General features: G+C 46.6%; 1 protein-coding gene across 4 annotated transcripts in view; it reads right to left on the bottom strand.

Moving 5' to 3' along the window:
• LOC131211593 (complexin) overlaps positions 1–20,704 on the bottom strand; it is a 156,884-nt gene that overhangs the window by 86,044 nt on the left and 50,136 nt on the right. For all 4 annotated transcript variants that reach the window (XM_058205133.1, XM_058205129.1, XM_058205130.1 and 1 more), the window contains exon 2: positions 13,634–13,900. In XM_058205133.1, the coding sequence (XP_058061116.1) occupies positions 13,634–13,688 (55 nt within the window). In that variant the 5' untranslated portion in view covers positions 13,689–13,900. The remainder of the gene's footprint in view (positions 1–13,633; positions 13,901–20,704) is intronic.

The following is a 20,704-nucleotide window of genomic DNA, read 5'->3' as shown; positions in this document are numbered from 1 at the left end:
ACCGAATCAATCAAGGTCCGTTGGGCAGCACAAGCACAATTTCAAAATTTTGCAGTGAAATTCTAGGTCTTGACCAAAATCTCATTCCGAAATTCTACGAATACCAAATCAGGTATTACGAATCTACATTTGTTAAAAGAAAGTGGGAAGTGTTTTCTTAATAATGTGGGAAACAGAACCTGTACGGATCGAAATGAAGTTCATCGTTTCGAATTCACCTTCACCAGTACCATCGTCCGTGGTCCACTTCAATTCTTCGTGTTTTTGAACTCATGGATTTCCTACATTCATAACTTATTCTACATTTTCGTGCACCAAAAAGCGAACAATTAAAAAATGGTCGTTAGAATGTAAAAATTCATCTTTCAGGACAGTTTTCCAAACATTCGAACAGAAAACAGTGCTTCTAACATTGAACGAAAATAAGGATTAATATAAAAAACTCAACGATACTTTTATGCAGCGAGACTGAAAGCAAGAAAATGGTGCCCGAAATGACTAAAAAGGCAAACATTGTGTCCTAGAAATTTTTTCTAAATTCTACACAAATTCCCTGCATTTTGCAACGCTACCCAGCAGTCCCAATGAACACGTGTGATCTGGCCGCGTCCCCGTACAACTCAATCACGGGCGCCGCCAAATAAAAACGGAAGCGAAAGCGAAAATCAACGCGACAACGGATTCCCACAACGGGGTCAGAGATGATTCCACTCGCTTTTAACAGGAACACGAAAAATCGATTAAAATACGAGGGCACCCCTCCGGCCAGGGGGGTCGCTGACCGGCCACCGGTACCTCCCCGGGCCGTAGGATAACCCACGTTCCTGATCCTGATCCCGAAGCCAGAAGAATTATGGCCTTTCCGCGCTAAAAATCAAATGTGTCCTCTAGGAGAGAGTGAGAGAAAAAAGTGTACAGACCAGAAAGCACCAGGAGCGACCGGGGATGGTGTCAGCAGTGTTAGAAGCCATGTCCTGTTCCCCAGACATGACACGAACGCTCGCGCAGACCACCACCAGGGCGGCAACTATGCCGGGACGATCCGGGCGCACGGGTCATAAATATCCCTGGACACTTTTGGGCCGATGTTCCCCGATAAGCTAGTGGTGCTGCTGCATCCCCCGCCGCCACAGTAGTTGACGGGGGCCAAAAGTGGCACAGTTTAGCTTCCACATGGAGGGGGATTAGGCCACTATCAGGTGCTGCGGTGCTGGACCCGGCCGTGGGCTTCGGTAGCATTTGGAATTGATTTCCCGAATTGGCGGACCCATTAATCTTGTGCGCTGGCCCGATGTGGCCCTCGAGGGCACAGCGATGCCGACGACGATGAAGGGCTTATTTCATTAAACGAAACGTTCAGAACGTAATAAGGTAATTTATCACAGATTATGTTCCGTTGGTTAACGGTGTAAAATGCAGCACACGGCACCACGGCACCACCCCTTGGGAGACTAACCGGTGGTCCATGTTTATGTATTTTTCTTTTTAATGTTACCACAACGAAAGCTGCGTAACGGAGTGCGTGGTTACCGGGAGGTTGTTCTCGAACCGCACACAATCGGAATTTGATTTTTTTTAAACACCCAAACGCGTAACCTGGGCACTGCACGTACCCGCGCGGGAGTTTAGAAACACAACATCGTTCATTGTAACGGCCCGGCACAGAACATTCACCCGGTCGGTTTTCGGCTTTCCGGTTACAAACAATCGGTACACGGCGCGCATGTTTTATTCCGATTTAATTATTTATTAAGTTGGCGCCGGGCAGCCAACATGCTGCGTAATGGCTTTGCGTATTACGTGCAATTTATTGGGTCGTAAGAAACGGGCATCGCAAGTTCTGGGAGATAAAGTTTTACTCACTTTCCGAAACCCATCGCTTAATTAGCTGAGTACTTTCCGGTTCAGGTAATTCATTTTGTAACACATGGGTTGAAAAGTCTCATGCCTAACACAAAGATGGCGTTATGGCTCTTGTTTGATTCTTGTTGGAGTCAACGATTTTTCAGTTAGTACAAACGTTTAAAAGAAAGCTGTAAATATTTCATGATCCTGAAAATTTCCTACTCATAAGTTGGCGAGTTATTGTTCTAAGAGTGACGCTACTTTTGTTATTTTCAAAACAATGAATCAAACACAGATTTAAAACTATGTTACACTGCTTCTTGAAGGGAAAAAATTATTGTACAAGCGAAGCAATGAATTGAAAAATGTTATAAGAACTCCATCACACACTTGGTCATAGAGACACCGATGAAGCAGAATGCAGCGGACGTATAAATGAGGCGATAACACCAGAAAATTTAAAAAAATCCACAAAATCGTTTAGAATGATCGAAAAGTGAAGTTGCCTGAGTTAGTTGGCATTGTAAAGATATCAAAAGAACTTTTCATTCTCTGAGTTACATTTCCAAAAATTTACCAAGTCACTGTACAACTTTTTAATCGTTTCAGCAAAATTTTAAACCTAGCTCGATTTGCTGACCATTTCTTTATCTTTTAATTGCCTCGTAAATTTAATAATTGCATTTTTGAAGTAAGTTAACAGTTTGAAACTAACGTTTTATTGAAGCCTCGCACGGTTGGAACTTGTAGTCGAACCCGACAACGTGAACGGTCCCGTAACGGCCGAGGTTCAAAATATCCCGACGCCGCCGGAAGCGATGTGCGTAAATAATGGAAAATTAAATTACTCCACACACATTACAATGGTCAGTACAATGCGCCCCGCAGGAAAAACGATGAAACAACGACGGCAAACCAGAAAACCAGAACAAGAGAGAAAGAGAGAGAGAGAGAGCACGCTAAATAATAACAATAATAATGCTGTTCGTTAGTCATCAGCACCCGCGGGGCCGGCCGACCCCCGATTGACGCCCGCTTCAAATGAGTGGAATGTATTAAAAATGAATTTATGCTAATATTTTATCATAAATTTCATGCCATTGGCCATGCCATTTTGTTTGCCGTTTTTTGTGTTTTCACACCCCGCCGCACCGACAGCGCCACCCCGAGACCGAAGGTCAGGGTTTTTTTTTATGGCAGGGGATTTTTGGCCTCTCTGACCAGTATTCTCTGGAGGCTCTTTTGGCGGCCACCGCCGAACCGGGCCCAACCCAACCAAGGGGTCATCAATTGGTGCGATGTGTGCTAGGCACGGGCACGCCTAATGTTGGCGTTTTTTGGTGATTAAATTCTCTACGATGGTGGACTGGTCGAGTGGCGGGTGCTTAGTTAAGCATCTTTCGCTCACTTTTGCCACACAGCGCCTTGTTAGGTGTTCCCACAATCGGTTCGGGTCAGGACTTCGGGTGAAAAACCAACAATAAGTGTGGTGTTGGAGAAAAGGAAAAACGCGCTCACCAATCCGTACCGTTCGATGTAAATGTCACGCCGGGTGGCCACAGTAAAAGCAAAAGTGAAATAAACGAACGAAAAAAGCCACCACACCAGCCTTCCCGGGGGGACCATTTGTCGGAAAACTTTCAATCCGACGCAATCGAAGAGTGTGGAAAAATGGAAAACTTGTAAAACAAATCCCGATCCCGACGCCGACCCGCACAAGCGGACGAAGAAAAACAAAAATCAGCCAAAACATGGCAGCAAAGTTCGAATCGGATTCGGGAGCGGAAGACGAACAAGCGAAGCGAAAAATAAGAAAGAAAACATTAAGAAAAACAGAAATCAAGTGCCAAATTGATAAAGTCTCTTGGATTTTGCTACTTTTTTTTTTCGTGGCCCCCGGTTACAAATTTTCGCTTTCTTTGGGAATTAAGATTGTTTCATTCATTGGGCCTCGGAAGCCTCTGTCAAGGGACCACCGATAAACTGGCCGCCGGGCCTATGGGGAGATGGATGGGGCCGGGGTGGGGAAAAGTTCTACGAATAAAGCCCGTCCGTCCGGGGGCGACCCAAACAGTGGCCAGCCCTTGTGTAGCCAAGGACATGATAGGGGAAGGACGGGATCTCCAGCCAACCAAATGGGACAAATGCCGCTGAGTGGAAACCGTAGTTCTGGGGATCGGCCGGAGACGACCGCCTGCTGCGTAGGTCGATCCCCAGTGGAGCTTTCCATCAAATCGTAAGATTTAGTCCACATTTTGACCGGCCCCACTACAGTGGGCAAGGGTCCCGGGGGCAAGGGTCGGAAGAGCCAGCCGCGGACATCGCTATGTTGGAGTCGGTCCGATGTCCAATATTCGCTGTCGCGCCACTCTCTCCCGCCCGGGTTTCGGAGAAGGAGCCAACCTTTGGCGAACTCCTGGCGAGCAGGCGCCGAGCAAAAGCACTTTAGCTGGCCACGTAACTAGATTAGAAAGGATGCTTGGCCTTTTTGCACGCTCCAGCTTTGCGTCACATTTCAATCTTGGCCAGCTCCTCGTCGGGTCCATTACACCGCGAAAAACGCACCAAGAGAAGCGGAAAACTTTCGTGACGGGGCACGAGACACGACGGGAAGTGTCGTGTCCTGCAATTAATGCGACGGTCGCGAAACATCCTGCGGGCCATCCGTGGCCATGCCGGGGCCTCGTCGGCCCCGGAACCCTTTTTACGCTTTGCCCGGCCGGGCAAGGGTACCGACCAGTATTTAATTAGACGTTTCATTTTAATTTGGCTGTGGCCCAACTGCGGCCCAAGTCACGCGCACGCACGACGGGGTCGTAAAATCACTGGATCGAGGTAGACATTCGCACCTTTTTTTGCCTGTGGGTGAAAGCCAAACAAAGCCGAGCAAAAGGATCGACACTCGAGCAGAAGAACCCGGAAAGGAAAGTGAAGAACCCGAAGAAATGGTCCAGAATTTGTTTCCGCTCAAGAAGCACCATTTGGTCAGGGGTGCGCACGGCAAAGAGACCCGAAAGGGGCAGCAAAAAGGTGACCCGACGTAGAACGGGGGTTTTGTTTAACTTATTCTCCCTCGCCGACATCAAACACGGGCGGTAACCATGGCGATATGCGGTAGGCTGTGGCGTTTGGCGCGCTCGGATGGGAAGGTTTTCATGCGAAAGATAATGATTGTCAAACGAGCGGCGGTCAACGTTGTAACTATTAGGCCGTGGGTGCAGCTGGGTGAGGATTCGTTTACCCAAAACTAGCCACCTATTTCATAACTACAAAGCAAATGCAGTGTTTTTGCAAACTCTTGTTGCCCATAAAATCGATACTTTGAACTCTGCTGGTGAGAAATTGCACAAAACTCACTAAATGCAACCGACCTGTCAAATGAATGATTTTCGCCTGAATTTTTAGGATTCTAAGAGTCACCAGTCAATAATCGACACGGTGTATGATTGGCAATAATAACCGTAGAAGCGAACAGTGTGCTTAGAAATCACGTTTTTGGTCTTATGGAGTAAGTTACTGAGTAACTAATTAGATCATTGATCGCTTTATCGAGTGACTAAGATACGATAGATCGAAGGTCGTAATCTTCTACACACTCTCACGCGCAATGTAAACTTTGCTACACGCGTGAGATTTATGGGCGTTAATGTGACTCATAAATTCAACATGGATTTCCCAGGAACGGTTTTGTTCGGAAACTTAGTCATTCATATTCCGAACAAAGAATCCAAATTTTTGCTCAATCAAGCGTATTAGGCTGATGCGAAAATTGGCTCTAATTGATCTATATAAAAAATTCACATAATAAGAGAACATTAGTCACAGCAATTTTGTTGAGCAATAACTAACCGAACATAATAGCAAATGCGCGGTTTTGAGTCAGACCACATGTTAGGCGGTTGGCAGAGATTAACAAAAAAATAAAATTAATGCAAGCGTGAAGTGTATCGGGCAAGGTCAAATAAAAACGGCATTGTAGATTATATGTGTGATTAATAAGTTGGTATTGTTGAATCGATTACCCTTGGTCTATCGGTCCGTTGTAAAGTATAAATTGGAAGCACGTAAAATGAGTGAGAAAATTTTTGACCAAGAACAATCAGTCGCACTGTCGTGATCGGTCGAACTTTGACCACAACACTTGCAAAGCTTACAACGCAAATACTTGTTCTGGTCCCGTGACGACAGCGCCAAAAATCACATGGCACACTTGTTACGCCAGAACAATACGCAAGACTCATCACCGCAGCATTTGTCTTGTGGCCAGCTGTCTTGTCACGTCGTCTGATACGGCGACAAGCATCCTTCGCGCCTCTTGGGCCGCTAAATTGAGCATCATTAGGAACCAAGTAGTGAGATCGCAGCGGTTGGAACTTTAATAATCCACTCAATCCGTCTTTTTTTTATCCTAACCTTTTCCGGAATGGCAAAATAAAAGTGAAGAGTTTCAAACACTAAGCAAATGAACGTGACAGGTGAACAAACAAATATAGGTGTCCATCCGCCGCCGACGCCAATGTTGCAGTGGTTTGTCGGCGCGCTCGTTGGTTCGTTACTGCCGTTACTCTTTTTTTTCGCTTCCGGGAGCCATCAACACTATACAAAAACCCCAAAAATCCCCTTTTCACGAGATGGACGACGGTCGACATTGGCGCATGCTGCTGGCTTTCACGCGACAAGATCGCCGTGAGTCAAACGCTGTTGAAATTCGATTTCATTGAGTCAGGTCAAGTGGTGGAACCACGTCACACAGGCTGAAGTAACGTACGCGTACGAGTCGATCCAAATAACGCCGTGCATATATGCTAAGGGCCAGTGCCAAAACCGACGAGTCATGCTCGTAATTGGGATGCGTTGCGTTGCAAATGATACTCTTGCCGCTCAGGTTTGCCGCAAAGAACCTAGAGAACACAGAAAGAAGCTTTGGCGGATGTCAGGGCAGAACGGTGGATGGGTGAAGGTCCTTGTCAATTTTTTCAACTCGTTCTTAATCATTCCCTCGGTCAAGGCAAATCTAATCAATACCAATATTTTCGACTGTGTCATGTCGCTAGATTGGATACTTTGGGAAGTTAATGAATGATCATGCAAAAAACCCGCTGCGGGGCAAAAACAATTGCTAAAGATAACATTAAAAACTGGCTGGGCTGATGTTGAGTGTTACGGGATGTTGTTATCATCGAGATTGATTAGCTGTCGTTGGGTTCTCGGCTGTCGGTCCAAAGGGCGAACAAGCTATGTGTTTACGAATCTTTTTGGACTCCATCTTATGATGGCCTCGAGGACTTGATTTAGCCTAGGCAGTAGCGTTCGCAGGTCGACCCGACGGTCTTCGGGTTCTAGTCGTCATCTTCCCGCTTTGTTTCAATGGCTCAAGACTTTCGAATCGCAACAGCGCTGATGTTGTGTTAAGGGAACGCCCGACACACTTCCCAAAACTACTTTCGAATGTCATGCTCGCAAATATCACGAGTGACACATTCTGGGTGGGCCGCGAAATGTCACACAGATAGCGTTCCGATGTGGCACCTTGCTCATTAAATTCTAGCTTTTCATCGACACGGTCGGATGTTCTAAAACCTCGCCGAGAACCTAGCACAAGTCACCAAGCCATTATGCTGCTTCTACTCACTCTCTGACAACTCGAGGTTGTAAATAAATAAATTCACATCGAAATAAAGGCGCCAACGTGTCGCGCCCATTCCTAGCTGGAACTGGGACGCGCGAAAACGCGGTTTGGCTGAAGTTAGTAGTCTCGGTGTGCAAATAAACTGCTGTGAGCTCGGAGATACTTTATTGTGTGCGGATGGGAAGATAACAGTTTAATGTACACGGCCATGCTTTCAACTTTCTCCTCTGGCGACGTCTCCTCTTGGAACGCCAGGGTGCGCCCAACCTCTTATGCAACCTATTAATGATCGTGGATCCACTAATGAGAGTAGCATAAATTTAGTGCAGCACGGTCGCTCTCGCTCTCGCCTTATCAGAAGCGCGTAGAATGAAGGCAGAAGTCACTGGTTCAACTATACCGACTGGTAACTGTACACTCTTTTGTTGCGGGCCACCATTCCTCGGTACGGTTGCTTCATCCTGCACGTCCTGCGATACGCCAAAGTATCCGGTGTCAACAGCTTTCATACTCGCACTCGCCTGGCGCGTGAAGATAATTACAACGCGCGGCAGCAGCAGCGGCGACACTAGATTTTCATCAAGGTCACACAGCACGCCGGCAGTGGGTTGGAATTTTAATTACAATTACATAACATTATACAAGGCACAGCCGGTCGGTGTGAAGGAGCGCAATCGTACCGAGTGCGCGCCAGCGAGGCTCAATGGAGGCCTTTCTTTTTCGGCTGCCATTTGCTGGGCGTGAAGGAAAAAACAAAACCATTTCCACACGGAGTTCCCACGGAGTAGTGGGGGGAAACTGAAAGCGCACAAAACCGAAAACTCCCCTGGCATTAGGCACATTAGTACAGAAGCACTGGGGCACTCGCAATGATTACGACGACGCGATGCAACTGCCAACGGTCTCGTCGCTCCAGGACGAATCGACGAGAGGCCAGCGGCTGTGAACAAGCGAAGTAACACTTGAGCCATGGTACGATGGTGTGGCGCGTCTACTTAACGGCCACGAAGTAGGTCAAGGAGCGCTTAAGATTTGTGACCGTAACTCCTGGCACGGCACGCCTCGAAACTCTTGCACCGGCACGGCCGGGCCGGACCAGTTGAAAGCAAAACGAGAGCCCAACAGGAGAGCGGGTGCCAGAGCGGGAACGGAAGTGGGTACAAATTCTGGAAGGCCACCCTGCCAACTTCTTGCCCCGTTTCGGATGAAGATTAATAAACTGGGGAATTGGAAACAATGCAGCGACGATGGGACGACACAAAGGTCTCCCGACACACTCCCCCAGGGCGAAGTTCTGGAAACGACAAACTTTTGCCATTTTTTCTTCCAGCCGAAGGATTGTGCACCTCGGTGTGCAATCCGCATAACTCGTCGTTCTCCACCGTTTTGGTGCCACAGTCGAGAAACAATGGGCATGCTGCGTGATCCCTACGTGCATGCAGCTCCCGACGTGCTTACAAATGCACATGCTCGTGTAATATTTCAATGATTTTCCAGCACAATACAGCAGCAATGGCCGCCGCCGTTCGGTCCAATATTATTTAACCAAATTTATAGGTTCCAGGCAGGAACGGTGATGCTAAAAAGAAAAACATCGGTTGGAAACGAAAATAATGTGGATTATCTGTACGGGGCGCGAAAATATGTTTTCAGCAGTACCGCGCTTGATTTATGCGCACGAAAATGTATCCACGCCACGATGCAGGAGTGCAGTGGAGCTGCTCAAGCTGATAAACTCAAAAATGAACCGGTCCCGCTGGCTCGTTGAATTACCCTTGTCACTGGTGGTGGTGGTGGTGGTGCACGGTGAGCAATTAAAAATGCTTCTGGAACGATGAAAAATTAGCCCTAGGTGGGTCTTTCACAACACGAACTTTGCAATTCCAACTTTGTTACCAACTGTGCACTCTTATTTCCAGGTTCTATGCTCAAAAAATGAATACTTCATGTTGCAGCTATTCCCTTTTGGTTAAACGTTTGAATTATATAACGTTAACTTTTGTATGTGCCAAATCTGGCAGAAAGCAGCATGTATAACTTTTCAAGTAGAAATGGTACTTGTTTGTGACTTTTGTGATTTAAATTAACGTCGCTTGTGGTTAGATGAAAATTACAAACCAGAATGCAGCAAAAGCAACGACCATTATTTTACCATTTGTTGTGGCAGCAGGAATACCAAAAATAAATGCTTTGCATTTAAAATAAAATAAAATGGTGAACCAAAAGCTGTTTAATTTAATTTTTAATTACCTTTTCCGTTAACTGTACACTATCGATCATATTTTTAATTTAAGCAACCCAAATAAAAGTTAATCAACCACATAGTTTCTATCACTTAAAAAGCACTTTAAAAACACATAAAACTGTACAGCAACAACAGGAGCTAAAAATCAATCGATCACGTGAATCAGAATTCAGTATTGTTTTGCAGTCCTTTTCTTGAAGTACAACATTCAAGACAATTAAAATTCGAAGGATTTTTTCATTTTCATTGTTTCAACAACTTGCGATCCAACATCTAAAATTTTGAAATTTTTAAGTTGTGTTGAATCCAAACTACATTCAATTTGGCTTAATTTAACAATAGTCGGTACACACCGTCGACCAACCATCGTTGCATCGATCAAACAAAGGTGCAAACGAACAAACAAAATCCAGCCGCAGAACGAACGAACCGAAATCGTGATTCAATTCGCTTGTTTGATTCGTTCCGATTTGGTTGGCGCGGTGATAATGCAGCGATCGCAAATCGCTTTCCGATGTCCGAAATCGGGGCCGTGCCGGAACCGGTGCCGGAATTTTCCGCGCAACGTGCGATGGCCAAGCGAGCCAAGCCCCCTAATGAAGTTTTCTCTATCACTTTCCACCTATTATCCTTTCCGGCGGCCCCTGTGGCTTGGCTATCGCGCGCCCGGTTCCAGGGAACACTTGATCCTCGCGATCCGGGCACGGTCGTGCCGGCGCCACTGCTGCCTCTGTTGCTGCGGTCAAACCGGATCGGCGGGACAAGCGGACGTGACTGAATTAAGATTTTGGTGCGGATTTCGCCTTTTCCGTTCCGTTCCTACTTTTTGCAGCACGTTGGCTGCGGCGCGGAGAATTAATTTCCCCTTTTGGCGCTCGGGCCATCTTGGGCGGTTTGCATCGTTAACAGAGCGGTAAAATGCCATTTTAACGGTTAGCAAGACGGACCGTGATCATGAGCGGTGGCCACGGATCGCCCGCAAAGGAATTTAAGCTGCAGACAAAATGGGAAGGTTGAAAATATACCTGCAACCCACATCAACAAATAAAAAATATATTAAATTATCCAAGCGAGATGGGCGATTCGTGTTTTCCATCTTTCTCCGTCCTGCTCTCTGTGAGCTGGAGGAACAAGGAACTTCAGTAAAGCTTAGCTCGGGTAAAAAGAAAATGAAACCCTCAATAGTGCAATAGTGCTCAATCCCATTTTGTAGAAACGGCTGTTCGCTGGATACGAGTTTTATCTCATGTACGTCACATAAATATTTCAACGTTGGCAGGCACGATGACCTGCGACAGGAACTCGAAAATCAACTACTCCCAAACCGACCGTGACTGAAGGGCAGCACTCTTAATTTTAACTTTGTGTATTAAAACTACTCCAACTAAATTACATTTTGTGTGCCGTGGCCCTGTCACGAGTCGTGACTAGCAAACACTAAAACCGGACCTCCGTCTGCCTAGCTCGGGGCATCGGTGTATCAACCTTTTTTGCTAGTCAATGTTTCTAAAACATGTGAACAACGAAACAGGGCAGAACATGTCGAAAAATTAGCGAAACCCTTTTTGGCTTTTTGTCCACAGATATTTCACGCACACTCACAACAACAAAAAATCGCACGAGGCGGTTGACGGAGCGGCATGGAATGTTAGTTCCGTTTCGTGTACGCGTATGTCCACTTTAAGGATCACCTCGTCAGCCTCGGCCGTCGGTTCAACGAGAAATGTACTGTGTCGGTGCTGTAAGCAAACTTTGCCCCGTTCGCCGGGCAGCTCTGTGGCCCCCAAAATTCCCGATCATGAATTTTACAAAACTTTCCGAATTTTCACGGACACCGAGAAAGGTGAGAAAAAAAGTGGTACACTGCAAATAGCCACCGACAGTGCGTGTTCATTCGCGTTTGTCGTGCTCGGTAGTGGATTATTTTTTGAGAGATTGCTTTTCAGACTGCTCAGCAGGATAAGTTTATGAAAAAAGCCATCGAAAACCTCTAGCTTGAAGCATCCCTTCGCACGCATAAAAAACGTCCTTTGGTGAGGCCCGAATACACCCGAAGCGACATTTTATTGGAATGTTCTAATTCTTGATTAATATTCACTGAAGGTTGCCACAGTGCATCGAGCGATGGGCGAGAGTTTTGGTTGAGTTCAATATTACGTCGAACGTCGCGTTGGATGGTTTTTACTGCTCAAAGTCGACCAAATCGGGCACTCGGGAGGATCGGGAACACGACAGCGAAGAAATTCTCTCCAATGGCTCATGCAGCACCAGGATGTTCGCTCTGAAAAGCTTAAACACAAAACCTAGCCTTCCGGAACTCACAGCATACAACATTTTTCTTCTTTGACGTTTGGGTTTTTTAATAGAATCATAATCTCATCGTTCTGTCCGTCGGTGCAGTACGGAACCAGAGCTCTCGGAAAGTTAGTTATCGGCCATTCGAGTGCATCGTCATCCTTTTCACCGTACCGGCAGCGAACCACTAGCACTATAAAACATGCATATGAAGTGACTTCATTGTGAATAAAATGGCTGAATTGCAACGCAGCGCAGCGTAGGGTGGGCAACTCTGTGCGGCAAGTGACCAGGCACAACGTTGTTTCGAAAAGACTGAGCCTGGCACCTACAAGAAAGTGCGGCGATGATCTACGGATGAGCCACAAAAATTGATAACTGTTAAAGCGAAGTTTGAGGAAATTAAAAAGAATTTAAAATTTATCGACAATTTGAGCTCGTTCAATTCCAGCGAAAGTCGCAACGACATTGTGAGCGCTACGGCGCTTTGGGTATGTCAATTTTCTTACTAATGAAAATTCTTTGGTGATAAAATTGTCGATTTCAAATTTCAAAAATTTATCGATGCCCGGGAATGATAAAACGCCATAGCAAACCGTTTCACATCCGATACCGTAACGATTAACGAATCGCGTGGTTTTTTTGTCCTGCCCGGCTTGCTGGGCAGCAAGCCAAAGGGCTCATGTCCGGAAACCGTGCTCAGCAGAACATGCATTACGAGCAGAATAAAAAGCATCCGAGATCGATACGAATGATGAACGGGAGCGGCTACTTCAGTGATCGGCGAATATTCGCCCCTCCCGAAAGCGGCCACTAAGCGCAAAACTTCTGGAATGTTACCGGATGCGGACGGTGCTGGGATCACCGGTGGCGAATACCCTTCCAGGGCATTCCGTCACGTATCCGTCTATTCCTGGCATCGATCGGTGGAATGCCATCCACCCAAAAATCCAAACCTACGCAACCGGGGTCCGGCCCACAAGGGGCTCCGCATTCCTGACCACCCGAGGGGAAGTGACATATTTTTAATTGAGGAATAATGGATTTACTCCAGCGGTTTGGTGTTGCGCCATTTTTCCCCCGGTTTCTGCGGCAGGACCCCTTTGCTCCGCAGAACTCCGCGCCGTGTTCCGTTGTGGAGCAGTTGTGCTATTTTTTGCATACTCCAAACGAAGCAAAAATAAAACCAAATGAAGATGTGCAAAAGCGGCCACAGCCCTGGTTCCAGCAAAAGGAAAGCTGGCGCCTGCCAACGGCCACGGCCGAACCGAATTATGAATAATTTATGAGACCATTATTTACGATGATTTATGCTGCACATATTGCTCGCAATGTGCAAAATGAGATTCTAATGACAGACGTGGCACGTGGCGGTACAATGGCAAATGAACGGTGCGAGCGACCAGCCTGCAAGTTTCCGGCCCATTCCGGAAAGCAAAAGGGGATTTTCAAAAGGCTTGGAATTTTCCCATCGCGCACTGCCGGTCGGAAACCGGCACCGGCAGCGGCACCGTAAGCAACAAAACCGAATACCAAAAAAACAATCGAACCTATTAACGGCGATTATTGCAGCGTTATTGCATTCCCGGATATTTTTTTCCCCGCACTCTGGGACCTACCTTTAACGGCGTTCAGCTTGTTGCCGACCATTTGCTTCGCGACGAATGCGGCCATTTTGCGGTGGTTGGTTTGCTGGTTCCTGGTTTGATCCTTTCTCGGTTACTCACTAAAGATTCGTTCGCTTGCCAACTGTTCACGGTAGCGATTTTGGTGTGTCTTAACTTACGCTCAGATCGATATTACACTAACTCACTCACTCACGGTCACGCACGGAGACAAACGAACACAATTAGTGTGTGTTAATTTAAAAAAACACGCAAAAGTTTCTGCAATGAACAATAGAAATGGAATCTAAGGATGAATTATTTATGCACCAAATAATGCTCGGCAATATTAAACTCTGGTATCGACTGATACGTAGACACTAGTTTCGCTCTTACACATCTAGAATGAACACTTGTTAAAACTAAAACAACTCCTGTGATTACGAGCTCATAGAAAAAGGAAACAATAGAACGAAGAACCAATGCATATAATGAGCTAAAGCAAAACGAAATGCCTTTTTCGCCTCACTCTTCCCTGATGTTTCCTTTTCAAGGCTTGCTAGGATGTCTCATTCAAACTGAACCTGACAACTGTGCTGTAGATGGCGCCACAGAAGAGAGGATGCTTCTCACGATTCTGTGTTGGATTCCAAAAGCAATTCTTAAAATGAACCAAAATAGTTTTACGAAAAATATTTCAGTGTTTCTTCTAACAGTGCGCGAGCCGAACGGCTTTGCATCTTCGCCGAAGCTTCGTCCCTCGGTTTCTTTATATTTCACGAAACAATGTGCTGGAAAGTTTTTTTCAGTGCACAGAATTCGCAGCTTCACGATCCGTCCTTAAAACTGTCCACGAGGGGGTTAGTGTGTTTTTTGTGTGTTCGCGTTTTTCCCCTTTTTTGCTTTCATCCACCGATTGCTGCTGTTGCTTGCTGCACACCATGGCGTCCTCCTTCAGGTTGTGGCCGGAGCGGATTGTGGAGTGCGAAGAAGGCGCGGACCCACCGGGGACGGTTTCCTGGAAAGAAAAGTGAACCACAACAACAACATCAAAAAAATGAGCGAACAAAACTTTGGTTAGTTCGGCTAGGAAGGTTTTTAGACAATATTGTGCATTTTTTTGCTCCCGCTCTTGGCCTGATTACTCATTTTGCGACGCCGAAAGGGCCGGGATTGGTCTGGTCCCTGGAAATTAGGGACGAGGTCCGACGAAAGCAACCGGCCCACCCCGCCGCTGCCGTCGTCGGAGTTTACGAATTGTTTCGGCAAACTTTCGGTGAACAAATTTCCTGCACAACTTAACGGTACCTTCCAAGCGGTTGTTGATGGCAGGAGAATGAAGCTGCTTCGCATACTTCGTATCGGCTTAGGGAGCTCATAGGCCACGATACGGTACCAGCGTCGCTAGTAAGTAAATACGTGGCCTGAAATTAAAAGCTTTACTCTAAGGGCAGTCTTTTCAATATACGTGCCCAGCTCAACCGACAGTCGTTTGAATTTACTTGAAAGGATAGAAAAGACACTGAATGTTTTGCGCCTTACACATGATCCTTGCATTACAAGCATGTTGGGCCAGTTTAAATAAAACATCAACACTCCTGTTTGGCAATCATGACAAGACCACACGGCCGCCGCGGGATATTTTGTAAAATATTTAGAAATCTTCATCCCTTTCAATCCGTGTTCGATGTTGTTAGAAGAAAACCCTCGTAGCTGCCAACTGCCATCCCGTATCGATTTTGGATGCGCCCATGGGCCGGCAGAATATTGTCTGCATTGCCGCAAAACACCTTTCCCGAGAACCTTGGCCGAACCGTCTCCGGTGCCCCGGCAGGAAGCGGGCAAGAAAACGGACTAAATATTTAACCAATGTATGTCTGGTGTCCTACTTTCGGCCCTTTTTTAATGCGAACTTTCTCCAGCATAACAACCATCAAGCATCGAGCGTCCGGGCGCTGAGTTCTCACTCCTGGCAGCCCACGAAACGCAAGCGTACGGCACAACGGAACGGAAGAGTTGAAACTAGAACCCTGTCCCGGTCCCGGTGTCTGTGTTGGCCGGTGGCCAAAACTTGCTGATTTTGCTTACGGCCACACGGCACGGTGGCCACCATTTGCCGTTTGCTTTTGGGCCACAGTGGCATTGGCCAGAGATACATTCGCATACATTAAATTCGCAGAGGAAGCATACATTAGCAATGAAGAATATCAGCTCCTCACAGCCATCCGGACGAGCCACACCGGGAACCGGGAAGTCCGGGAGTTTTCCGTGTTCCTTTTTCTGCGACACTGTGTGCCAGTGCACTCCCGGGCTGACCGAATCGATAAAATGCATCCGGTGCAGAGCCAGGAATGCCGCCGGGAGTCGTTCGCTGAGAAAAGCAAACATCTGATCAGCGGACGATCTGCGGGCCGAAGCGAAATGATGATACAAATTGGCGAAATTTTTCAATCTCCAGCGTGGAGCGCCTTCAGTATGAATCCCTTGGGCTGTGTGTGTGTGTGTGTCTGCAGGTCCTGGTCAGCTCCAGGCGAGCTCCAGGAAGGCGAATATTGGTGGTAAATATAAAATTTTATGCTTACTCCAACAAACAAATTGCCCCCCGGGTTTGTGGCGATATGTTAGTGAACGTAAGCAGTGTAAACCACCAGCCGGTGGTAAGGATGCTCAAGCGGTTCTCGGAAAGGCTCCTAAAGCTGCTTGTTACGGAGTTGAAGTCGCTTCGATGTAATCAAATTGTGCTCCGTTCTGGTGGAAGAAAGTAATTTGTGCCCATCGGCAGATCGGACCCAGCTTAGCGCAGCAAAACCGCAGAGTGTAATGAAGAAAACTTGAAGAGCATCGTGTGTTGAGTTCGTACGCTTCAAGGTTGACCCCTCAATAGAAGTAGAATCCTCCCGATCGCACCGGCTTCGGGGATAGTCTTCAAGACGTAACTATGCACTAAACTCGTGTTAGTTGACGTTAGTAGCTTGCTATTGAATTTGATGTGAATTTCCTATTATAGGCCGACATCGCCCCGAAAGCTTGGCGATGGCTTAGAGCTTAGGCCATTCTCACCACCACTGGCACCGGTGAGAGGTTTTGCAAATTAAAGTTTGCACTTTATGTCCTGCAAAAGAGATACCGTTACACCAACCGTTCCGACGGCGCAATAGATTAACTTCGGTGGCACTACGACGGGCGGGGCTCACTTTGCGAAGTGACATCTGCGGAATTAATTAAAACGCGCCCACCATTATTATGTTTTTCAAGAAAAGCTCCGGTTCGCTTCTCCTTCGGCAGTATTGTTTTCGCCGCCAAATAAACAACTCGTCTCGAATTTTGGCTACTGGCGGTAGAAGATGGGAAGTTTCAGTCTCACTATATTTGCACATTTCTTTGGCATTCGGTGGAAATTTTCCGACTTTCGGCAGCCCATTCCAAGCCCAGGTTTCGCGGCGTTAACAACAACTCCCACACCGAGTACAGTCGACGAGGGCTGATGCACTCAGCGAGCGAAATTGTTAACGAGTTTGGAACGCCTTGGGAAGGCACTGTTAGAGCACGAAAAACGAGAAATAATTGTTATTACGTTCGTAAGAAAATTCTTCGGCACACGAATGTGTTGCTCACCACGTGGGGGCATGCTTCGTATGCCCTGCACAAAGTCAGAAACCGCACGGACACAAGTCGTCCTGGAGCGGAGTATGAAAGAGTCTCCCTCGGAACCCGGGAACGCGCTGAATTAATTGATCACCTTTTCGCTTTCGCGTACCAGCGTTGGCAGCTTATTGGACTGGAAGGTAATTTGTGGCCGTTTCACTGTTGCCCGGAGTCAACACGTGTGCCGAAAAGTTCCGGGACTAAGAAAGAAAACGACTGATTACCTCTTCATGTTTAAAGCGTTACCCAAAACGGTGTCTCAAAAGAGCTTTCGATACAGATGTTTCATCCAATGCATCAAAAGCTTTGGGAAACACAAGGCACAGCCAGTTACACGTGGCCAGCACAAAAACCGACACAAGCTTGTGGCCCAGTATGTTGCCTCCAGGGAGCACAGACACAGGAACAAAGCCAGCACAGCACTGTTCGTGATTTTAATTTGATTTTCTCCCTTTCGCACACCTCCGGTGGCCGGGTTCGGTTTTCCATCGATGTCCACTTTCAGCACGGCTTCAATTCTCATTAGCGAGGAAAAAGGGCGGACAGTGAAGGAGAAACAAAAAAGCGCTCCTTCCTTAACACCTTCGCGTTGCATCTGGAGGATCAATACGCAACAAAAAAAAACCATGCCGTCCTTCCAAATCGCGCAACCTTTCACATTTTCCCGGCAAAATCTGATGGCGAGAAAGAAAATGCCGACAATAATTAAGGACTCGAAAACAATTTTCGTCTCATCGAAAATGGATTGCGGCGCGCAGGGCTCGAGTGCGACCGGTTCGGTCAGGTCTCTCTGGTTATTTAATTTTAAGTTTCGTGGCGCCCGTCAAAAAGAGCAAATCGAAAATGTGCACTTTAATTATGAGGGTTGTTTTACGCTTTCTAGAAAATTAAAAAATCAAGACAAAAGCAGTAAAGCATCAGGAAGTTCTTCTTTTTTCTAACATAAAAGCCAAAGTGTGTTCGTTGGACCCCGGTTAATGTATTCGATGTTTTTTCCGATGCGAGCTGCTTTCGGCAGCATGACAGATCCACAAACGAACTCTAAAACTTTACGCGCAACGAATCATAAGAGGGAACCCTTCCCCATCTTATCGATTGAAACACTTTACCAAAGTCAGCCACAGCTCGGCCAGCAGCCTGGCCCTAACTTATTCGAAATTAATCACAGTGAAGCCGTACTCGGTTCGGGCCTCGGCGTTACACTTTTCCCGTCAGAATTTATGGCCTCCACTGTCGTCGTGATATACCACAAGAGAAACAGAGGGACAGGGGGAGAGAGAACCAAACCATTCCGAAAGCTTCATTGCTCCGGTGCCGAAATTGGCTTCCACCTGGTCACAACTTCGGCTGCGGGTTCCTTTAGCTTCACTTTTCGGGCGGTGGGGGGGACAAGTTGTTGTTGGGAAAGTTTTCCGATTTGAATTAAGATACACACCTTCGCCCACAGAGGGCCACCACCACCGCAGCAGTCGAAGTAGTGGTAGGAATAGTTTGCTCCCCGAGTGCTGTGCATAGAAAATGGAGGTAATTATGGTGAAAGATTTATCGGTTTTCGGGGCCGGATTATTTATGAAGAAGCCGTCGGATAACTTTGCGGCCAGGGCTACAATTAGCTCGTCGCTCAACGCCAGCAACGACCAGCAACGCTTCGGATCTTTGAAAGGCACGCACGCAAGCGGCGGCACCGGGAATGTTTCGGGAAATTTGAAGCACAATCACAAGCAATCATCATCGTACGGTGAGTGCGAACCCAAACAGACGGACAGACGGCATGTAAGGGTAAGCCAGAAGTGCCTTCTCCACAAGCCCTCGCATCGGAAAGGTGAACCGGGAAAGCGTCCACTTCACTCGGAACGCTTGTGGCTCACTTTTACATTTCCGCGATCGTTCGACTCTTGCTTACGACGAGCTCTGTCCGGAAAACTTTTAACCAGTCGAATGATCAAATTCCGAAATCCGTCCCGCCCTCGGTGAACGGAAAATGGGACGTGTCCGAAGCGCAAAACGGGTTTTCCAACCACAACCAGCAGGCAGCCAGGTATGGGCAGCATATGTGGGTGTGCAGCATTTTTTTGCTTCTTCGACTCCTGCACCTCCTGCGCACTGGATCGTGCGAAGGAAGTTCGCAAATCTGAAATTCAAATTCAAATCCACTCCGCCCCGAGCCGTGGCTCCCCGCCGCGTTTCAGGAGCTGTGGGAAGGAAGCGAGCTTACATGGTTCCGCTTTTTTCCTGCTCCGGCGGACGAACTCGAACCAAACGGATCAGCAGTGCCGAAAGTAGCTACAGCACACACACGCCCCGTCTAGTGAAGCACAAAAGTGAGCGAGTTGTCATTTGAAGGCTTAACTTCTTATCACTTTCGGTGTACTTTTACCGTGTCGGAGCACTTGCAATGACAGCTCGAGGCTCGATTGCAGGGCGTGCAGGGGCAAGCATTAAATCGGCATAATTCAGCGGTCCACACCTGCGATCTCTGCACACACGAGTACGAGTTTGTCTTTTTCTTCCTTTGCGAAACAATTTAGGGAATTTCTACCACCATCAGGCCGCATTTCCCGAACCGTCCCGGAAAATGCGCATTCCATCGTTGGGATTGGTAGTGCTATTGCGGGTGAAGTTAATACGATTAACGGGTTCCGCAAACGGCCTGCGCCTGAGGCCTACGCGAATGATGGAGTTTTGTCTTTGTTATAACTTCACTGCTGGGTGTTTGCGAAAGTGTTGCCGAACGCGTGGAGAGTGTGTTTCGAAGCAATGCTCTTCCATGATGAAATGGACCGTTTACTGTAGGAATGAAATTTTTCTTAATCATTTTTAGAATCTTCATTAAAATCAATGTCTATAGCCTATCATGGACCATTATCACAATCCTCTAAAATTTTATTAATCATTAGTTATAACAATAGCAAAGAAGTTTTAATAGTAACTGTCACCGTCAACAGTGTGTTAAACAGTAAGTGTTAATATTTTAAAAGAAGGTTAAGATTAGAACATTCAATGATCCATGATTCCCATCATGAACATTGAAATTAAAAACAGTCGTCGTCATCATCAAGACCTTCATTTTTGTTACGTCTAAAATTCAGTTTTTGAATATGTTTGCTAGAAAGCGTTTTTACGGCGCGTATTAACAATGAACAACATAGAGACATGCATATACTCTTCATTCCAGCGATTAGTATATCATTAATGTTATTTTGTTTTATCATTAGTTTTATTTGTTTACTAGCAGGCCCGGCGAACTTTGTTCCGCACCAAAGGCAATTAGTAAGCAGGTTTTGGATTTTATGTAGTAAATATTTTTTATTATGATTAGCAAACCCTTACAGAAAGCATCAGAGATTAACATTGTCTCTGGTTCAGGCTAAGAGCGCTCAGCGTTTGTTGCCCAATAAGAAGAAGAAGAAACATAATACGTAGGAATAACTATAATAAGTT

Source organism: Anopheles bellator, chromosome 2, assembly GCF_943735745.2.
Source record: "Anopheles bellator chromosome 2, idAnoBellAS_SP24_06.2, whole genome shotgun sequence".
Lineage (NCBI taxonomy): Eukaryota > Metazoa > Arthropoda > Insecta > Diptera > Culicidae > Anopheles > Anopheles bellator.
This window is presented reverse-complemented; position numbering and strand designations above follow the sequence as displayed.